The sequence below is a fragment of the Pygoscelis adeliae genome, unplaced genomic scaffold (genome assembly GCF_000699105.1).
Source record: "Pygoscelis adeliae isolate BGI_AS28 unplaced genomic scaffold, ASM69910v1 Scaffold38, whole genome shotgun sequence".
In the NCBI taxonomy this organism is placed as follows: Eukaryota; Metazoa; Chordata; class Aves; order Sphenisciformes; family Spheniscidae; genus Pygoscelis; species Pygoscelis adeliae.
Window position 1 is genome coordinate 3,380,755 of NW_008825614.1, and position 16,847 is coordinate 3,397,601.

A 16,847-nucleotide genomic window follows, 5' to 3' on the forward strand; every position below is an offset into this window, starting at 1 on the left:
GCACAAGGGCCTCATGCAGGTTTCCCAAGACAAAAGGCTCTGAATTTGTTGCCTAATGGGTTTTTGAGCTAGACTGCCCTACAGGGGCTACTGTCATCCCCCTCAAATAAATGATCTGCATTTTAACAGCTTGATAGGAGCTAAGCTCCTTATTAGGAAAACGCATCTGCCGTCTTTTGGAAAAAATTGCACATACTATTCTGGGCATTCAATTAATGGTAAATTTGGCAATGATAAATCCTTATTTCTTTAATAAGATTTTACTATTTCAATAGCCATTTTCACTACTACTACTACAATTCACATAATTGTCATCACTGCATGAAATCTATTTACTTTTCATTGGAAAAAATACAAATTAAATTAAATTAAATTATCTAATAATCTCTATTGCTAAACACTGTTACTTCTTCTTTTTTAATCAGGACTTCAAATTAGCTGAAGTATCTAATGGGGAGGGGGGAGAAAGAAGAGTGGATTTTTCTTCTAATTTTAAGCACTTTTCCAGAATGGTTCTTGAGGCCCAGTGTTATGGGCTTGCAGTATAGTATGTTGTATGTGCCAACCCTTTCCTTTATTTAGGTGCTGAAGGATGATCTGTCAATCACCACTCATTATAGCTCTCTGACGACCACTGACATGTTTCAGTAAATCCACAATTGAAAGTTTGGCCAATGTCATAAGAATTAAATAAAAAGCTCTGTCTGGGCTTTCTGCATCAGAAAAACATTATTACCATGATGATTATTTTCTGCAGTTTCCCCGTCCCTTTAAGCCTCTGTGGCTTGGGAAGCCACCTGAAGCCAAGAGCTTCTCCTCCTGGGCATGGGAGGCTGGAAGGATATACCTTCCTTTTGGAAGGTGAGAAAAAAGAATCTTAAAACATAATGTTAAAAATGATCCAGTTACAGAAAAGGAGGGGAGCTGTACTAAAGACAGGGAAGGGCTGCAGCAACGCAAATGTGAGCTTAATCAGTTTACACAACTATGCATCTCGGTGCCTTGTTTAAATTTGCAAGGATTATTTTTGTTGGTATGGTTTGTTGTTGTGTGAATTACCAGGCTGGACCACTGTTCTCACCTGTGGCACTTGCCTAGGTTTTTCTTGCCTTTGTCACCTCCCTTTTAAATTACTGTAATTTTCTCTACCTTGGGCTCTCAACAGTTGAAGTAAGGGCAGTGAGACAGCACTTGCTGGTAAATCGAGCCACCTGTAAGGTACGCCTCAGCCAATATGGAAATCTGACTGTTCCCTTAGTGCTGTAGCTGACAGTGTCAGCCTGCTGGTGAAGGGCAACGCTCTGTCCCTGTGGTTTCTAGCTATCTAACACACTTTCTTTCCTCCTCTTTTTGCCGTAACAGTGGCAGATCCACAGTGGCACATGAATAGCAGGTATAGGAAATTCTCCTGGTGCTTGACTTTAAAAATTGCATTTTCTATTACACCATCCCAAAAGTAAAACTTTCTACTGACTGTCAGAGCAAATTCCATGGGATTTTGGTTGATGGGGTAAACCAAATGTCATATCAAAGTGCTAAATCTATTTTGGGATATGTGATGTATGATGCATTAGTATGTGGTTTGAAACATCTAGACCACTTGTATAGAAACAAAAACAAAAGCCAAGCAACAACAGAAACAGGATCAAATTTTTTTGGGGGTGATTATGTAACAAGTACTACCCACATACAGTACATCGGTCCAAAAATCTGGCTGTGAGAGTTTCATAGCATATCATTAAGGACTTCTTTATCTTCTTAATCTTATTAAAGAATTATTTATCTTCACCCAAAACGTCCATTAATATAGTAGGAACTGTGAACGTGTATTAAAGAAAATATATGAATTTAAGATCATGGGTCTAACCCTATGTGTGTGACGTGCATCACTGCTTATTCTACAGAAGCAACCTTCCTATCCACAGTTAGAATTTCTCCAGGATTCTTAGAAAGGTATGATAAAAATACTGTAAGATGAGGTATTTCTGTTCCTACAGGAGACTGTCCAGAAAAGCAAAAAAAATACAGCATGTTCATCTTTTAGAGAATTTACTGATGGCAGGAAACAATGAGATAAGGAAAGCCAATTGCAATGTATTTTTTTGGCAACACTTTGTTTAGGAAAAAACTCAAACAGCATATTTAAGTAAGCTTAATTATCAAAAGAGCTTGTTTTACCTGTAGTTTTATAGTATCTTCTAACTGAAAGAACATATGCTATGTTGTTTTCTTATGATATGCTGTGTTATGCTACGTTGCCAAACACAAACTATCTACAAAACCAGTAACAAATGACCTGTATCTTGCTGTAAGAGTTGGAATGCCTTTTGCAGTAGCAACTACCAGACTAATAGCCAATTAGAATGTTGATCACCAGCTATTTAGCCTTGTATTGTGTTGGTTTATATTACTTAATATTATAATAAAATTACTGATAACTGGCTTTAAAATTCTATAAAATACCTTGTAGCATGAAAGTGATATTAAAATTAAATTACTTGATGCTTTGAAAAAATTACTTACAACTAAAGAATTTTGAGTAGTGAATGTATTCATAGTGCTAAGAACTGCTTCATGAAAGTTTGAAAATGTAAAAAACCACACAACAGAATAATGAATACAGATTTGTCACTGAGAAGTGTTAGCTTAGGTTTCATGTGCCAGTGGGCAAACCTTCATATGGTAGGAGCCAGAAGAATTCTGTCTAAATAGTTGAATGTAGATTTCAGGACATCAAAGAAAACAAGAAAAGGTTCCACCCAGTGTTCACAGACTTCATGGTGACTCATGCTATTTTAGCAGAATATAGCAGCCATAAAAAGTTAATCTCAGACCCTCTAGTTTAATACTCCTGTATGCTTAGAGACAGGTTTGGAAAACAGTGAATTTGAGAAAACAGCCATCAAACTTTAACCTGACTCATTTCCCTTGTGCTATTATTTGGTAGAGAACCTCATCTGGTTTCAATTTTCACAGCATGCAGAAGGGATAGCAAGACAATGTCATGTGAGCTATCTCAAAGGCATTTTACAATACAGAATATTCATGGTCACGTTCAGCATCTTTCATCAAGGCGTGATAAGAAGGGTTTGGAAAGGAACAGAAGCCTTCTTTCTGCAGGGCCATGGAGCACAGCTGAGATCAGCTATCTCCAGGCATAGGCAGGGGTAACCCCACTTAATCCAGAGGATGCCGGGGGGCTCCCTTCGCCAGCTGCGGAAGATTAGTGTAAAATACACCCTGGCAACAGAGACAGTGACATATTGTCTCTTCCAGATTGCAGACCACGCTTCAACCTGAAGAATTTTCCTAACTCTGTGGCTGTTTTCTGGCCCAACCATGCACAAACCAACACATTTCTCCATGGGAGTGAACTGCAGCGAGTTCCACTGCCTGGCTCTTTGGATTGGTTTCAGCCCTTTGGTTTACTTTAACTTTATCTATGAAGTATCAGTTTACTTTAGGCTTATAGCCTGTTTTCGAATATTAGCACAAATGTGCTAGAGGCTGTGATAATCTCAAGACTTCAAACAATTACGGAAACCAAAAAATCTGATGTGGGCCAGCTTTATAAATGTAGGTGCGTGTAACTGCACGGGTACATTTATGCAAGTCTTCATACATGCCTGATGCACGCTAAGGGAAGCTACACACTGAATGTTTGTGTTCAAGCACATGAGCAATAGCACACCTAACTTGCCTTTTGGCATCTGAACCGCGTATTTGTGCAGGCACACACAGTTTCTGCAGATGTAAATGAGCTACAGACAAATGCTTGCACCCAGTCATCATGCCTGTCATTAAGAATGGCACAAAGACTCAGATCCTCGGGGCATGTAGGTGCCTAAGCCTCTTCGGTCTCTTTAAGTAAGATTTAGGCACCAAATGCTTCTTTAAGGAGCTAGCCTAAGGGATGCACTTCTCCTTTGCTGTGAAAAGCTCAGTTCCAATGACTCAGTAGTTTTCTGCTTAAAGCAGAAGGGTCTTGGTCTCTAGTACTGTAAGCATCGACTACAAAAGAAAAGAGAAGCAACCTAAATCTATTAAAATAGAAACAATTGTACTGATTATGGTTTCATTTCAGAGGGCACAGCTCCATCAGTTGCTGGGAGCAGGGAGCTGCTCCTCCTGGCTTCCCCTCGCAGTGCAGTTCTAAACTGTGCACTGCTTGGAAACATGTTTATCTATCTGGTGTATGCAGGAACAGGATTTATATGCTTTTGTCCTACATGCTACATTTTCCAAAGTGGCCTCTGAATGCCTGTATTCTCTCTGTTTATGCCCGAGAATTGATATGTATGCACAAATCAGGGAGGCAGGCTCTCGAATCCTCCCTCCTTTCTGCAAAACAAAATATTTCTTTTTTTGGCAGAGATCACCATCTTTAAGCACAAATGAAATGCCACAGTTTTACCTAAATTCATCCAGAATTTTCTCTGGAAACTCCTGCTCTACCCAGTGAGTTTGCCCAACCATGGTTTTTCTACTGGGTCTGGCTGGGATGGAGTTAATTTTCTTCATACCACCTGGTATGGTGCTGTGTTTTGGATTGGTGACTAAAACGCTGTTGACAAGACACCAGTGTTTTGGCTATTCCTGATGTGTGTTTTTAGCTATTTCTCTTTCTTTAGAAAAAAGTGAAGATGAGTGTTTCCAGCTGAAACTATGGAAAGAATGTCTTCTAATTTAAGATGCTGTCATAAGTAGCTAACATTTAAACAAAGCTTTCACTTTTAAAATGAAATCTAGCAAGTGATCAGTCTGTTACGGTTTCGGTTTCCAGTGGCTCTCAATCTGGCAACTCTCCCCTGCTGTAAATTCACTTAAAACCAAACAGTAACCATTGGATTGGAACTTCCTAAGTTTCACCTTGGAACAAACAGTCCTAAGTTAAAAGTTCCTAAAACGAGGGTTTCATAGAAGCACAAAAATTTCAGAGTGACACTATAGTTTCTAAGGCCAAACAGTGACATGAACATCTTTGGTTACCTTTTGTTCCTCATACGCTTCTTTGAGACAAACATAATTTGTCAGTGCTCTCATTGCAATTGGAAGCTTTCCGATTGCCTTCAGGTCCACAGGTTTCTTGTGAGCAGATATAATAAGAGTATTCATCCACCAATAAGTCGCCTTTGAGAGCAAATTGACAAATGGCTGCAGAAACCTCACCCCCAGGTCCTGTAGATCCTCTGGTGGCTTTACTTTCTGAGGGTTCATGAAAAATACATACCTCTGGAGAGGAGAAAATAGGCAGCATGTGCTCAAGAATGATCTTATTAATGGCAATTTTTAGTAAAAATTATGCATAATACAATTACGGTGTCAAATTTGCATTTAAAGGTAATTATACAATGAATTTAAATGTAAATTTGCATGTAAATAGGAGCATTTCCATTTTGACAGCATAACTGGCAAGAAATTGAGCGATATGGGATGTGGACACAGTTCTGTAGCCTACCAGTACTACCCATCTCTATCTGAACCGCAACAAAAAAGACTTCTTGGGATATAATTATATTTTAAATTATCATGGGTAAGAACGTATGCTAACTTATACATTCACTACATATATAGTTTATCTGCATTAACATAGCATATACTGTATAGATAACATACACACACACATATACCCTTACATGCACAAATATGTGTGTATATCTATCTATTCAAATATGTATGAACTCTCTGTGTGTATACATACACACAGGCACACGTACATACCAAGTCCAGGGGACACATCAAGGACATACATGTTAAAGAGATGCCAGGTCCCATTGATTTCTATAGAATTAACCAGACATTTACGGCTAAGCTAAACTTGGGCCTACTTGACACAAGCCAGAGTAACTGGGACTGAAGACCCATCTTCATCCCCGAGATACTATTGATATCTTTTCAGATCCTGATAAAGAAACCACATACCCTAACTCGAATGACATTGATCTCCACAGCCATCAGCAGCCCATAGAGAATGACCATAATTCCAGTGATGCAGAAACGCAGCTGAGAAAAAGGCACACCGTCCTGGCAGTATCTGACAAGCTTGATCGTTTTGGTAACAAAGGCCATTATCCAGTAAAGAAAGAGAGCTGTAAAACAGGTGCACATGCATAATTAAAAAAAAAATATATAATAAGCTATACCAGTGCTGCAGAAGTTTTAGCTTTCTCAAACAGAAATATTCCATGGCTTAATTCAATGCAAGCATGGTGATCCTCTGTATCACCAGCCTGCAGGCTGGCACAGTGTGATGTCAGCCCAAGTCAGGAACTCAGGTTTGAGAGATTTGCTTTTCACTTTCTTTTCCCAGGTCACTATTTTCTTTCCTGGGTCACCACCTTTCAAAAAGACCCACAATGGTGGTTCTTCACACAATTACAGAAGTCCATTGAAGATAATCTGAAGGGGAACTTTGTTATTGAAACGAAGTAAAAGTCACTTAAATTGACAAATATCATATTGCCTCTTTGAAAAAGCAGAGTGCATTGCAGGTAAGCTCATTTTGAAAGAGTTCATGTAATTTAATTATATCCTGCAACCTGGTTTGTATCTGCCAATGGCTAGTTCAGGTTGTTGAGTTATAGGTAATTTGGACCATATACTTCTATGAAACATTACCCTGCAATGTCTAGCCAAATTCTTCTGACCATCTCCTGGCTGAGACAGATATCGTGAATACCAGGTAGCAGTTTTTCAAAGGTAAACTTTTTCCTCCCCTTTGGAAAAAGTGAGAGGTGGCATTCGTCATTAGACTGAGTAATCTCAGAATCAACTGCAATGGATGCTGAGAAACAACAACCATCTGCACAGGATGGTTTGTGATCAGTTTACTATTAAAAATGGTCTTTTAAAATAGCCCTTTTGAACGAAGACAAGTTTTTGCCTCAAAATAATGAGCAGTGTTAAAAAATACCTAAAAGCTCATGCTAGAAATACAATAGGCATACTATGCTTTCCCTTTTGTGATAATTTTTAAAAATAGTCTTCAATGCGTACCTTATAAAAGATGCAATAACTCCTACAATAATACTAGTTCAAAGAGCAGAGAATTATTCCTCTCTTTTAATATTCTCATGCATTTCACCGTCCTTTTCAATCTGAGCAAGCTGACTTTGGCTAAACTACTGGGTTTTGTAAGAGTACATAAATATCAGTCTTAGACTTACCCAACAGTAACTTTGGAAAGTTAGATGTTTCAATATTATGGTAATAGACTATGGATACAGTGGCAGCCACAAATCCCATTATAGCTGGTAGAAAGAGATGCAGATGGCGAGATTTCATTTGCCTGAAAATAAATAAGGTATAAATTAGTGAATTTAGTGTCTTTTTTTCACCATTGTTATATTCCTAGGTGTTCCGCTAATCTATTTATGAGGACAAATATGACTTTCCTAGAGACAAAAAGATTTTTTCCATGTGAACGCTTTAACTTCTGTCAATATTTACTTTCCATTATAGTTTGAGAGAATAACAACGTGCTAAGAACAATCATTTCACCTTCGTACCATTAAAATCCAGACAGTTCATGAAATGATGCCCCATCTTTTTGGGGGAAAAACTCCTTACACCTTCTAGCCAGCCTGTCACACATTATCAGTATACATTAACGAATGCAATTAGCTTGGCTATCCACCAAACACTGTCACTTACGTATCGGAAACTATGCCCTCTGCTATTTCACACACATGTACAAACAGGAGGGTGAATGTCAGGATCCACCGCAGGTTGTGTCCAGGGAAGTGCAGCCAGGTATTGTGGTGAATCTGGACTTTGGAGCTTTGGCTTCCCCAGCCTGGGAAATAATAGTAATGAAAGAACAAGGTTATCACACAGCCAGATAGTGAGTGATCCAGTTATCAATTCCCTATTCTAATCCATAGGTCACACTTAAAATAGTATATAATCAACACAAAACCCCTCTAAGGCTATGGGGGCTGTTGTTACTAATAACATGACCCAGGAGTGTTTGAGTTGCCATGTAGCTCCCCATAATTTAGATCTGACCCTCTAGACAACATGACAACAGACTTCCCACAATTGCAATCAAAGAGAAGAGGTCCCTGGCCAAGAACAAAGATGAGAAAACCAAAAGAAACATCTCAGAGTCTCACCCTCGCACAACCGGGACTGACAGATCTTAAGTGATGGCGTCATCACGTCTTTCCTAGTCACAGGCCAGAGTGGGCAAAGTTTCCAACTGATATAAAAGTTGCATCCTCCAATGAGGCCTCAAAGAGATATATTTACTTCAAACAAATAAGATTTATTATCTCTGTCTCAGGCCTGGTTGGGAGCGCTGTCTCAGGGGATGCTGAACGGTGATTTCCCAGTCTCTGCTCCTCAGGCACAGCCCAGCCTCCTTGCCCTGTGCATTCCTGGCACATTAAAGCTTCCAGCACAGCACCAGGACTCAGCTGATTTAATCAGCAAATTAATCTTGAAGCCCATTTTCATGTTGTCACCTCAGACGGCACCTATCCTTTTCAGGCAAGATCCTCTCCAAAGCCAGCAACCTGGCAAGAAGCAAGACACCAAGGACCTGATGGATGTGACAGTGCTGGGGGGAGCTGAGCGCTGATCAGAGGTTAGCCTCTCATGATGGCGAGTCTTGTCCTGCATGTTGCTTTGTCCCCTGTCCCTTCCCACCCTGGTACAGGGCTGTCCTGAATCAGCCCAAATGGCTGTACATGTCCCTGTTACTGTAAGGCAACTCCTGGAATTACCTGACAGACTTCCCGAAGCCCATAGAGAATCCCAAGAACAGCACATTTCAGACAAGTAAAGAAACAAAACAAAAGAAAACAAAAACAAACCCGAAGGTGTTTAACCAGGGCAGTGAACATTGTATCTGTTTCTTTCAGTAACTGCAGAACTGAGTTTAAAATCCAGGATATGCTTTTGATACACAAGGATGCAGCACCTCATCATGCCTAGAGGCTCATCAGGTGACTCAGAAACACATAAACTAGAGCCCAGGTTATTAATTCTTGGAAACTGTCAGGATTTCACGATTTCATCCTTGTTTAAGATGTCAAGTACTGCAGGAACAAAATAGTCTCTCTTCTCCAGGTCTATCTCAAGCATTTTCTATAGTTTCCTGAGATTTTCCTAATCTAATGTGGCTTTCTTTGACCTTGCGCCTATCTTTGTCTCTCCCAAGCTGCTTTTCATTTTTATTTCCTCTTTGCCCATACATCTGCACAAACAAGGTTCATCATCAATTTTTGTTTTGGAGTCAGTCAATACTGTGGACTCCGGCTGGCTTTTACTGCTCTGTTCAACAACTATTTGTCCTGATAATCAAGGTACAAAATAGAAAACAAAGAATTACATACATACATACATAACATACAATTTAAGCTATGATGTTTTTTTCCTAACATTGTTAGAAAATAGAGGGAATTTTCAGTAGCTGCAATACTATTCCAAAATTAATTGGCTAATACCTGTAAAAACATTAAAGCGGCCTGCCACCACTTGATGGATAACACAGAATGTTGTAAAAGATTATCTCTGCTCTCAGACCTTGCATTCAAGTGTTCCGCATCAAACACTTCTGCAGAAAGCCCTGCAATTCAAGGATGACTTGCATCTCATCTCAAAGAGCGAGCCAGCACTGACGTAAAGATCCAGCACTGTTGGAGAGAGTTCTCCATAACCCTTGGGGGTTTTTCCAGTCTTTAATTATTCTTTTATTAGAACTTGTTTCTTATTCCCTTGCTTAATTATTTAATTATTTTTCAGCTACTAGATCTTGTTATACCTTTGATTGCTAGGTACTGAGTGTCGTAGCCCACGGATTCCTGTAGCCTATTATTCAACCACTTCAGAGTCTTTTTGCATAATGGAAGTCCTTAAATCTCTAGTTTGAGCATAGTCCCAAATTCAAATCTTCCTCATGGAAGAAATGTATTACTATGAATATACGTGACACCAGGAAGGTAACATGGAAGAATTGACATGCCATTTCTCATGCAGTTTTGCGGAGAATATTTATTTTTATTAATACTTATTGTCTTTTGACAGTTATTCAAGTCTCTTTATCTCCTACGATCAGTTAGAATGCCACCGTTTGACAGCTCTGAAAAAGTATTAAATTGTATTTATTTCATCACTGCAAATAACTGGGATAAAGAGACATTTATAGAGAAAAAGTATCATTAGAGTACTAGTTTAGCTGGGACTTTTTACAAGAATATGTAAGCTAGAGCCACTCCACTGTCCTAAATTCTTCAGGAGAGATTTATCACTTCTTACTTTCGTTCCTGTGGAAAAAGATGCTCTCTTTTGCTCTACTTCTGTTTACAAATATTGGCAAAAGAAGTAATTATTCTGTTTTAAAAGTTTCCTACACTTCTCCTAGCCTTAGATCCAAATTGCACATTTTGGATATTCTCTGAAATTCACATAACTTGAAGGGAATTCAGACCCACTCTCCTAAGTCTTCTAATATCTAATAATAGCAAAGGCTGCAAGTTGCCAATTTCAAATCTGAAGAAAACTTCTCCAGCGAGAAGTTTCAAAGCATTTGGATCTGATTTCTCTGGTTCTCAGCCATCTTTCATGCTCCTTAGTTCAGATTTGTATCTACAATTCCCAACATTTCAAGAGGGTTGGCTTCACACCCTCTGGGTCAAGCCATTCTGTCTCTTCTTTTTTAAAATTAATAAGTACAGAGCATCCAATGGTTTGCACCACAGGCCTCCAAGCACATATAAACATGACTGAGTATAAATACATGCTCAAGTGTTTGTAGGATTGCACAGCTCCCTTGAATAACTCACCAATGAACAGAATTGGGAAGGTGATAAATAGCAAGAAGACATGGGGAACCAAGTTGAGGGCATCCACAAAGCAGACGTTTCTTAGGACACCAGCACTGATGTTATAGGCTGAAGCATTGTCGTTACCACAAAATGCGAGCCTCATCGCTTTCAGAAGGTCTGACTACTACAAAAAAGAGAGAATAGTTGACTACCAAGACTCCTAGCATTCCCTTTAGCTAAACACAAAATAAACAAAATAAAGAGATACAGAAGGAGCACACTGAAGAGAGAATAATTCAGTTGTATTTTGAAAATTCTTTTGGGCTCCATCAAGTATAAGCACATTAGAATGAAGGCTGTGTTTATATTAAATGTACTATTTATTATAAGCACTACTGATTAAATACACTATGCTATGTCTTCTAGTGTTCATTATATGCACAAATGTTATGCTGCAAATGCTCTACGAGAATATAGAGAAAGAACAAGGAAGTTTTGAAAAAAAATTATTTCCATTTCTCATAAGAAAATTCAAATGCACATAAGCTGACTCCTGTGTGTTACTGCTTCTTTGATGAGCCAACATTCTCTGTGCAACATCTCTGTTCACATGATTTGTTGCACTACGTTTTCAGTGCAAGCTCGGAAGCTTTGATATTTGTGATTTGGTAGCTTTGCATTCATTGATATTTTGTACCCCTTCATTGTCCAATAGAACAACAATGGTCACATACGCTAGTCATTACAGATAATTGCCAAACTCTTAATCAAAATAGGTTGTATTGAAGATTGCATAGGCAGTAAATCAGCATTTATGCTTGATCCTGCAAATCCTTATGCACGTGCTTAGCCTCATCTAAGCAGTTCTCTGTCTTCCATGATTTCTTACGAGATTATCTTTGTACACCAAGATAAGCTCATGTGTTCGTGCCTGCAGAGTACGGGCCATAGTATGATCCAGAGTTATGGCCAGCTTCTGGCTTTTATCAACCTGTGCATCATTTATCTATTCACTCTTCTTTGTAAGAAGACGAAACAAGATTGCAACCAAAATGTTTCCTTGCTGGTTTCTTTGCCCGAGACTTACACACAAGCAACATAGTGCTGTAGAACAGGTTGTGTAAACTGATTTGCTCACATCTTTTTTTCCAAATTTTGCACACTAAAATGGAAAGAATATCTTTAATTCAGCAAAGTATATGTATACTTTGGTGAATGCATCTTTCTGCAACAACATTGGCGTTAATGAGTTTTGTGGAATCAGAACAACATAGACATGCAAAAAATGCATGAACATAGTTTAAAAAAAGGTTCTTGAATGCGGAGAAAAAAGCTTTTCTTCTTTCCTCAAATAGTTCAGATCAGTTTTATGAGCCTAGTTGTTTAAACAAGGTAAGCATAACAAGGTAAGCATAAACTACTCAAGTACTCCCTTAGAGAGAAGAGAAACATAGAGATCTTCGAAAGAATACAGAGTTCAAAGAGGCACTCCGAACCTCTGCTAAACCCCCTTTTTGCTTTTAATTAATTTTTTGCTGGATCTGAAAAGCATAATCCATATTGAAATACATCAGTGAAATTTGTAAAGGAGTTTCATTGAAAAGAATGTGATAAATGCAGTCCCTTTTCCAAACATAGCAGCACTTTATGGTCTGAGACTTGCCAGAAGTTAAGCATAACTCAGAGTCATATGGTGGACCGCATCCTGCAAAAATGCATGCATGTACTTACTGTGGTGCAAAAGCTGATGGGCAACCCACTCAGTCTTCAGTGGAACACAATTTGATGGAGAGTTTGGCCCATTCTCTATAATGAATAGAGTGATATGACCACTATCATTCTATCATTTTATTTTTATATAAAAATAGATTCATAATTGCATATGTCTAATAACACAAAAGAAATAGCATGTTAATATGAATTCTGTTTGAATAGACTGAGGAGTTTTTAGCAAAACAAATATGGAACTTTTCAAAAAACTACACAAAGATTGCTTGTTTTTAATCTGTAAAAGCTTGACATGTCTCCTTTAAGAGAAATATAATGGTAATGATAATCTCTTGAAAATCAGAAGTGTTGTTTCCTCATTTTTATCGAAGGTCAGAAGTCCAAGGGAGTTCTGCTGGGAATTTTCCTCCCTTTCCCACAAAGAGGACTCTTTTCTGAGACAGCGTAAGATGCTATTGTGGTCTAGTGGTTGGATTGGTACCGAAAGGCAGGAGGATCCTGGGTTCAAATGAGCACTGAATCATTGACTTCCAGTGTAGCTTTTGGCTTCTAGTCAAAAATAAATCTGGGAGAAAGGCTTAAAACCATGTGCAAGAGAAGCTAAGGGAACTTGTTTTTTTCCGTTTTTCTGGAAGGGAAATGGAATATAGGCAGTAGATGTTCCTGTGGAAGAAAGGACTCTTAACTGCATGGAGAGTGCTATCTGCTAGCTAGGACCTACCATCAGTTTGTAGAGGTTTCATATTACGCCTCACACACAGTCCCTAAAAGCTCTCAAGAAAGATGCATCTTTCGAGAATCACATCTGCATCTTCACAAGAATCTGTGCTGCGCCTCGTTTTGTGATGGAGTATGTCCAATAACACACTCTTAAAACCAACTGTCCTTTGCACGTTGGCAGGGTTGAGGAAAAAATCTGGTCCTATTGTTAATACTGATGTATAGAGACAATGCCCATCATACTGATGATAATTTTCAAGAGTAGGTATAAGCAGTATATTCACAATACTTTTGTTACAGGTTACTTTCAAAAAAGAGGTAGAATTTTATTTTCTTCTCTTAAAATGAGAGAGAAAATCAAAGAGCCTAAGTTGGTTAGTTTGTAAAAAAACCCCAGAAAATCAAAAAGATTGCATTGCCACTGAAATGAGATAGGGTAATTGACAATAAATTCCCAAGTTTTTAAATCAGAAAACACTTCATCATTGGTCAGCACATCCAGTGACCATGTTCATTAAACCTTCACAGGCTTAAAATCTATCAAAACATTCTGATCAGTGTCATGATGTTGTGTTGATCCAATGCAGCTTGTGATTTGGCCTCATAAAACGCCCACGAGGTACAACTTCCCTTTTTAGCAGCACCCACTTCAGGACACACATCTAGTACAGTATGGCACTGATAGGGAATAGAAAAGAACTGTAGAGGCATTAATAGTCCAGTGATCGATCCTTCCTTCCTTCCTTCCTTCCTTCCTTCCTTCCTTCCTTCCTTCCTTCCTTCCTTCCTTCCTTTCCTTCCTTCCTTCCTTCCTCCCTCCTTCCTCCCTTTCCTTCCTTCCTTCCTTCCTCCTCCCTCCCTCCCTCCCTTCTTTCCTCTCTTCCTCCCCTCCATCCATATGTCCATCACCGCTGTGCTAGACATTAGCTATGACTGGAAGTGGAGGACTCATGTTCTGCAACTGTTGTTGATGTACGCCAACTTTCACAGACACTTCCTGGTGTTTACACAGACAGGCTGCTAGTAGTTCTCTGTGTCTTCAAGAGTGGCGTATGAAAATACACTGCAGTGCATTAGAGCTCTAAGAAATAATTTTATCTCCAGTGTGCCTCACAGGGAGCAAGAAACCACTCCACCATTCCCTTCCCATCCATTTCTGACGCAGAAGGCAGATCCTACATACCCTCCACACTTTTGCCCATGTGACTCAAACCACTGGACCTTGTTCTGTTTTTTGGAAAACTTACATACACAGGAGAGTCTGGAGATGCACTGATGCACAGGCTCATCACCCCAGGCATAAAGCATGTCATGTAGTTTCTACTTCTTTACTCAAGTTTCACAGATAGGGGAAATATATTGGACGAAATTTTACTGACATGTAAGGGAGGATGCTTTGCATTTACAGTCAATGCAAGTGAGACTCCCATTTGCTTCGAAGCTGAAATTAGTCATTACTTTCTGCTGCATCAGGGCATGCCTCCAGAAGCTCATTTTCATCGGCCTCAAGGTTTAACAAGCTGTGTTCATTTCCAAAGAATGAAAGAATGAAAGAACTCATCCAAGGATACAGTGTAACCTTCAGTCTTCTTCAAAGGAAAATTTTATAATATAATGGCAAAATTTCTCATGCCCGCACTCAGATCCCATGCTTGCAAAGTTCAGTGTAGCTACAGATGAATACATTTTTAGGGCTGCAAACAGTGCAAGTAGCATGCTCAAAAGCTTCAGACTGATTTGGGAGTCTAAGTTGCATTTTCAAACAGTACTTCAGTATGGGGAGTTAAGGCTAAATAGATCTTTAATAATTCTAAAAATTTTAAAGAGTTTTAAAAGGCCTCAGCTATACTGACTTTTAATGAGTCCCAGTTTTGAAAATTTTCACTCAAAAACCTGAGCCTGCAAATGAAGACAGTTTGGAAGATCTTGACTGCAGATAACCAATGAAAGGCAGAGTGAAAAGGCACTATTCCCTCCTCTTCTGTAAAACCGTAAGATTTCATTTCATGAAATGAAAATGTGAAATGGAAGAACAGCAAATTTAGAAAAAACATGACGAATTGCAGTCGTGCTTACTGTTGTAACTCATAAAAACCTGCAGTTGGATTTAGAAAAGAAGATGGAACACTTTTATGACTGATCACTGACCAAATTTAGTTCCCTTAATAATAATTAAACTATTTTTCCATTGGCTTTAACTCTTCTAGTAAGCCAATGCTGGGCTTCAGTCAGAACTCGATCTGTAGAGAGGTGAACAGAGATATCTTGCCTACGCAAGGAAGTGCTGTTTGTTTCGCTCAGTGCTGAGCATTGTGCAAGTACGTAATTAAATACACTGAAGACTTTTTATATTTCTCCCGAGCACCAGTTTTTGATCATTGCCAAAGACAGAATGCTGACCACACCAAATAACAGTCTAACCCTGTAATGAATAGCCATGCTGAAGATCTTCGAATTAGCCTTAAGCAAGTCAGAATACAGAGCTGACTCAAGGTTTCCCACAATGTAGCCAAAGGTGATTTTCCCCTTACCAAAGTTGGGGAGACAGACCTTTTAGGCCACAGTAAGTATACAGGGAGAGATCAAAGAGGAAAAACTGGACTGCAGAGCCACACGAGGAGAAATTTGAAGAGACTTCTGTTGTCAAGGGATGGAAGAGATAAAAGCAGTTATTGCTGCAACCCAGAGAGGTTATCACATTCTCTAGCAGCAGTTGCCCTCCTACACCTGCCAAGACCCCTTCCTTGGTAACACCGGCAGCATCACAAAGCTGGGCTTCCTGGAATGGTACATAGGTGAATCAAGCAGCGAAGCCAGATGGTTTTATCATCCTCAGCAGTCTGCTGCTGTAGGCAGCTGCTTGCTTCCCTGTAGGCTACACAGTCTAGTAGAGAGCCACGCAAATATTAGTTCAGTCTCAGAATTAATGGTCTTATATCACCATGGTGCTGTTCCTAAGATAAGAAGCCCTGCTCACAGCAAGCTTGACATTGGTGCTCAGTTGTTGCAGTTGCCATACTTCAGTTCCAAAGTTGGCTCATGCAGGACTATCTCAAGGACCCATGAGCCATAGGGCTTAACAGCAGAGAAATGTCCACTAGTTTCTTAGCACATCTTTATCTATGGGTCCCAAAGGAAGGGATAGTAGTCACTGGAAAGCAAATGCCGCCTCTTCTCATATGGATTGCCAAGACCTTTTCTCTAAGCTCATGTTCAGGTTGGAATCTTCGGAGCTGAAGGCTTCTTTACAGGCAGATGGCTTTGTCTAGTGAACAGCAATGTCTGCAAAAAATGGGAGCAGTCTGACTGCCACATTAAAACAATAAAATGCATAATCCAAACATGAATATTCAGGAGAGAACAGATGAAAGGATAGCAAGTTGTTTTGAAATTTGTTGGTCATCTGAAGTTATTGACCACTATTTCTCATCAGGTAGTAGCAGCCTTTCAAAATAACTGTTGAGATCCTCATATACTCATTTAAGAAGACAACGTTATTCATAGTCATTACAAAAAATGGCTTTCCCAGAGGTAATTTCCCTTCCTTATATTCCCTTGAATATAATAGGCCACCAAATTATGCTGGGGTGATTACACCAAAGTGAGTACATCACAATATATTTGCTTCAC

The 16,847-nt window shown here is 39.2% G+C and overlaps 1 protein-coding gene across 5 annotated transcripts in view; it reads right to left on the reverse strand.

Annotated features, from left to right (window-relative positions):
- ABCC9 (ATP-binding cassette, sub-family C (CFTR/MRP), member 9) overlaps window positions 1-16,847 on the reverse strand; it is a 78,137-nt gene that overhangs the window by 58,737 nt on the left and 2,553 nt on the right. For 4 of the 5 annotated variants that reach the window (XM_009332828.1, XM_009332829.1, XM_009332825.1 and 1 more), the window contains exons 2-7: window positions 12,501-12,575; window positions 10,788-10,953; window positions 7,654-7,795; window positions 7,167-7,288; window positions 5,923-6,089; window positions 4,990-5,232 (exon numbers count right to left, since the gene is read on the reverse strand). In XM_009332828.1, coding sequence (XP_009331103.1) covers window positions 4,990-5,232; window positions 5,923-6,089; window positions 7,167-7,288; window positions 7,654-7,795; window positions 10,788-10,932 — 819 coding nt within the window. In that variant the 5' untranslated portion in view covers window positions 10,933-10,953; window positions 12,501-12,575. The remainder of the gene's footprint in view (window positions 1-4,989; window positions 5,233-5,922; window positions 6,090-7,166; window positions 7,289-7,653; window positions 7,796-10,787; window positions 10,954-12,500; window positions 12,576-16,847) is intronic. The other variant, XM_009332827.1, reaches the window with a different exon arrangement.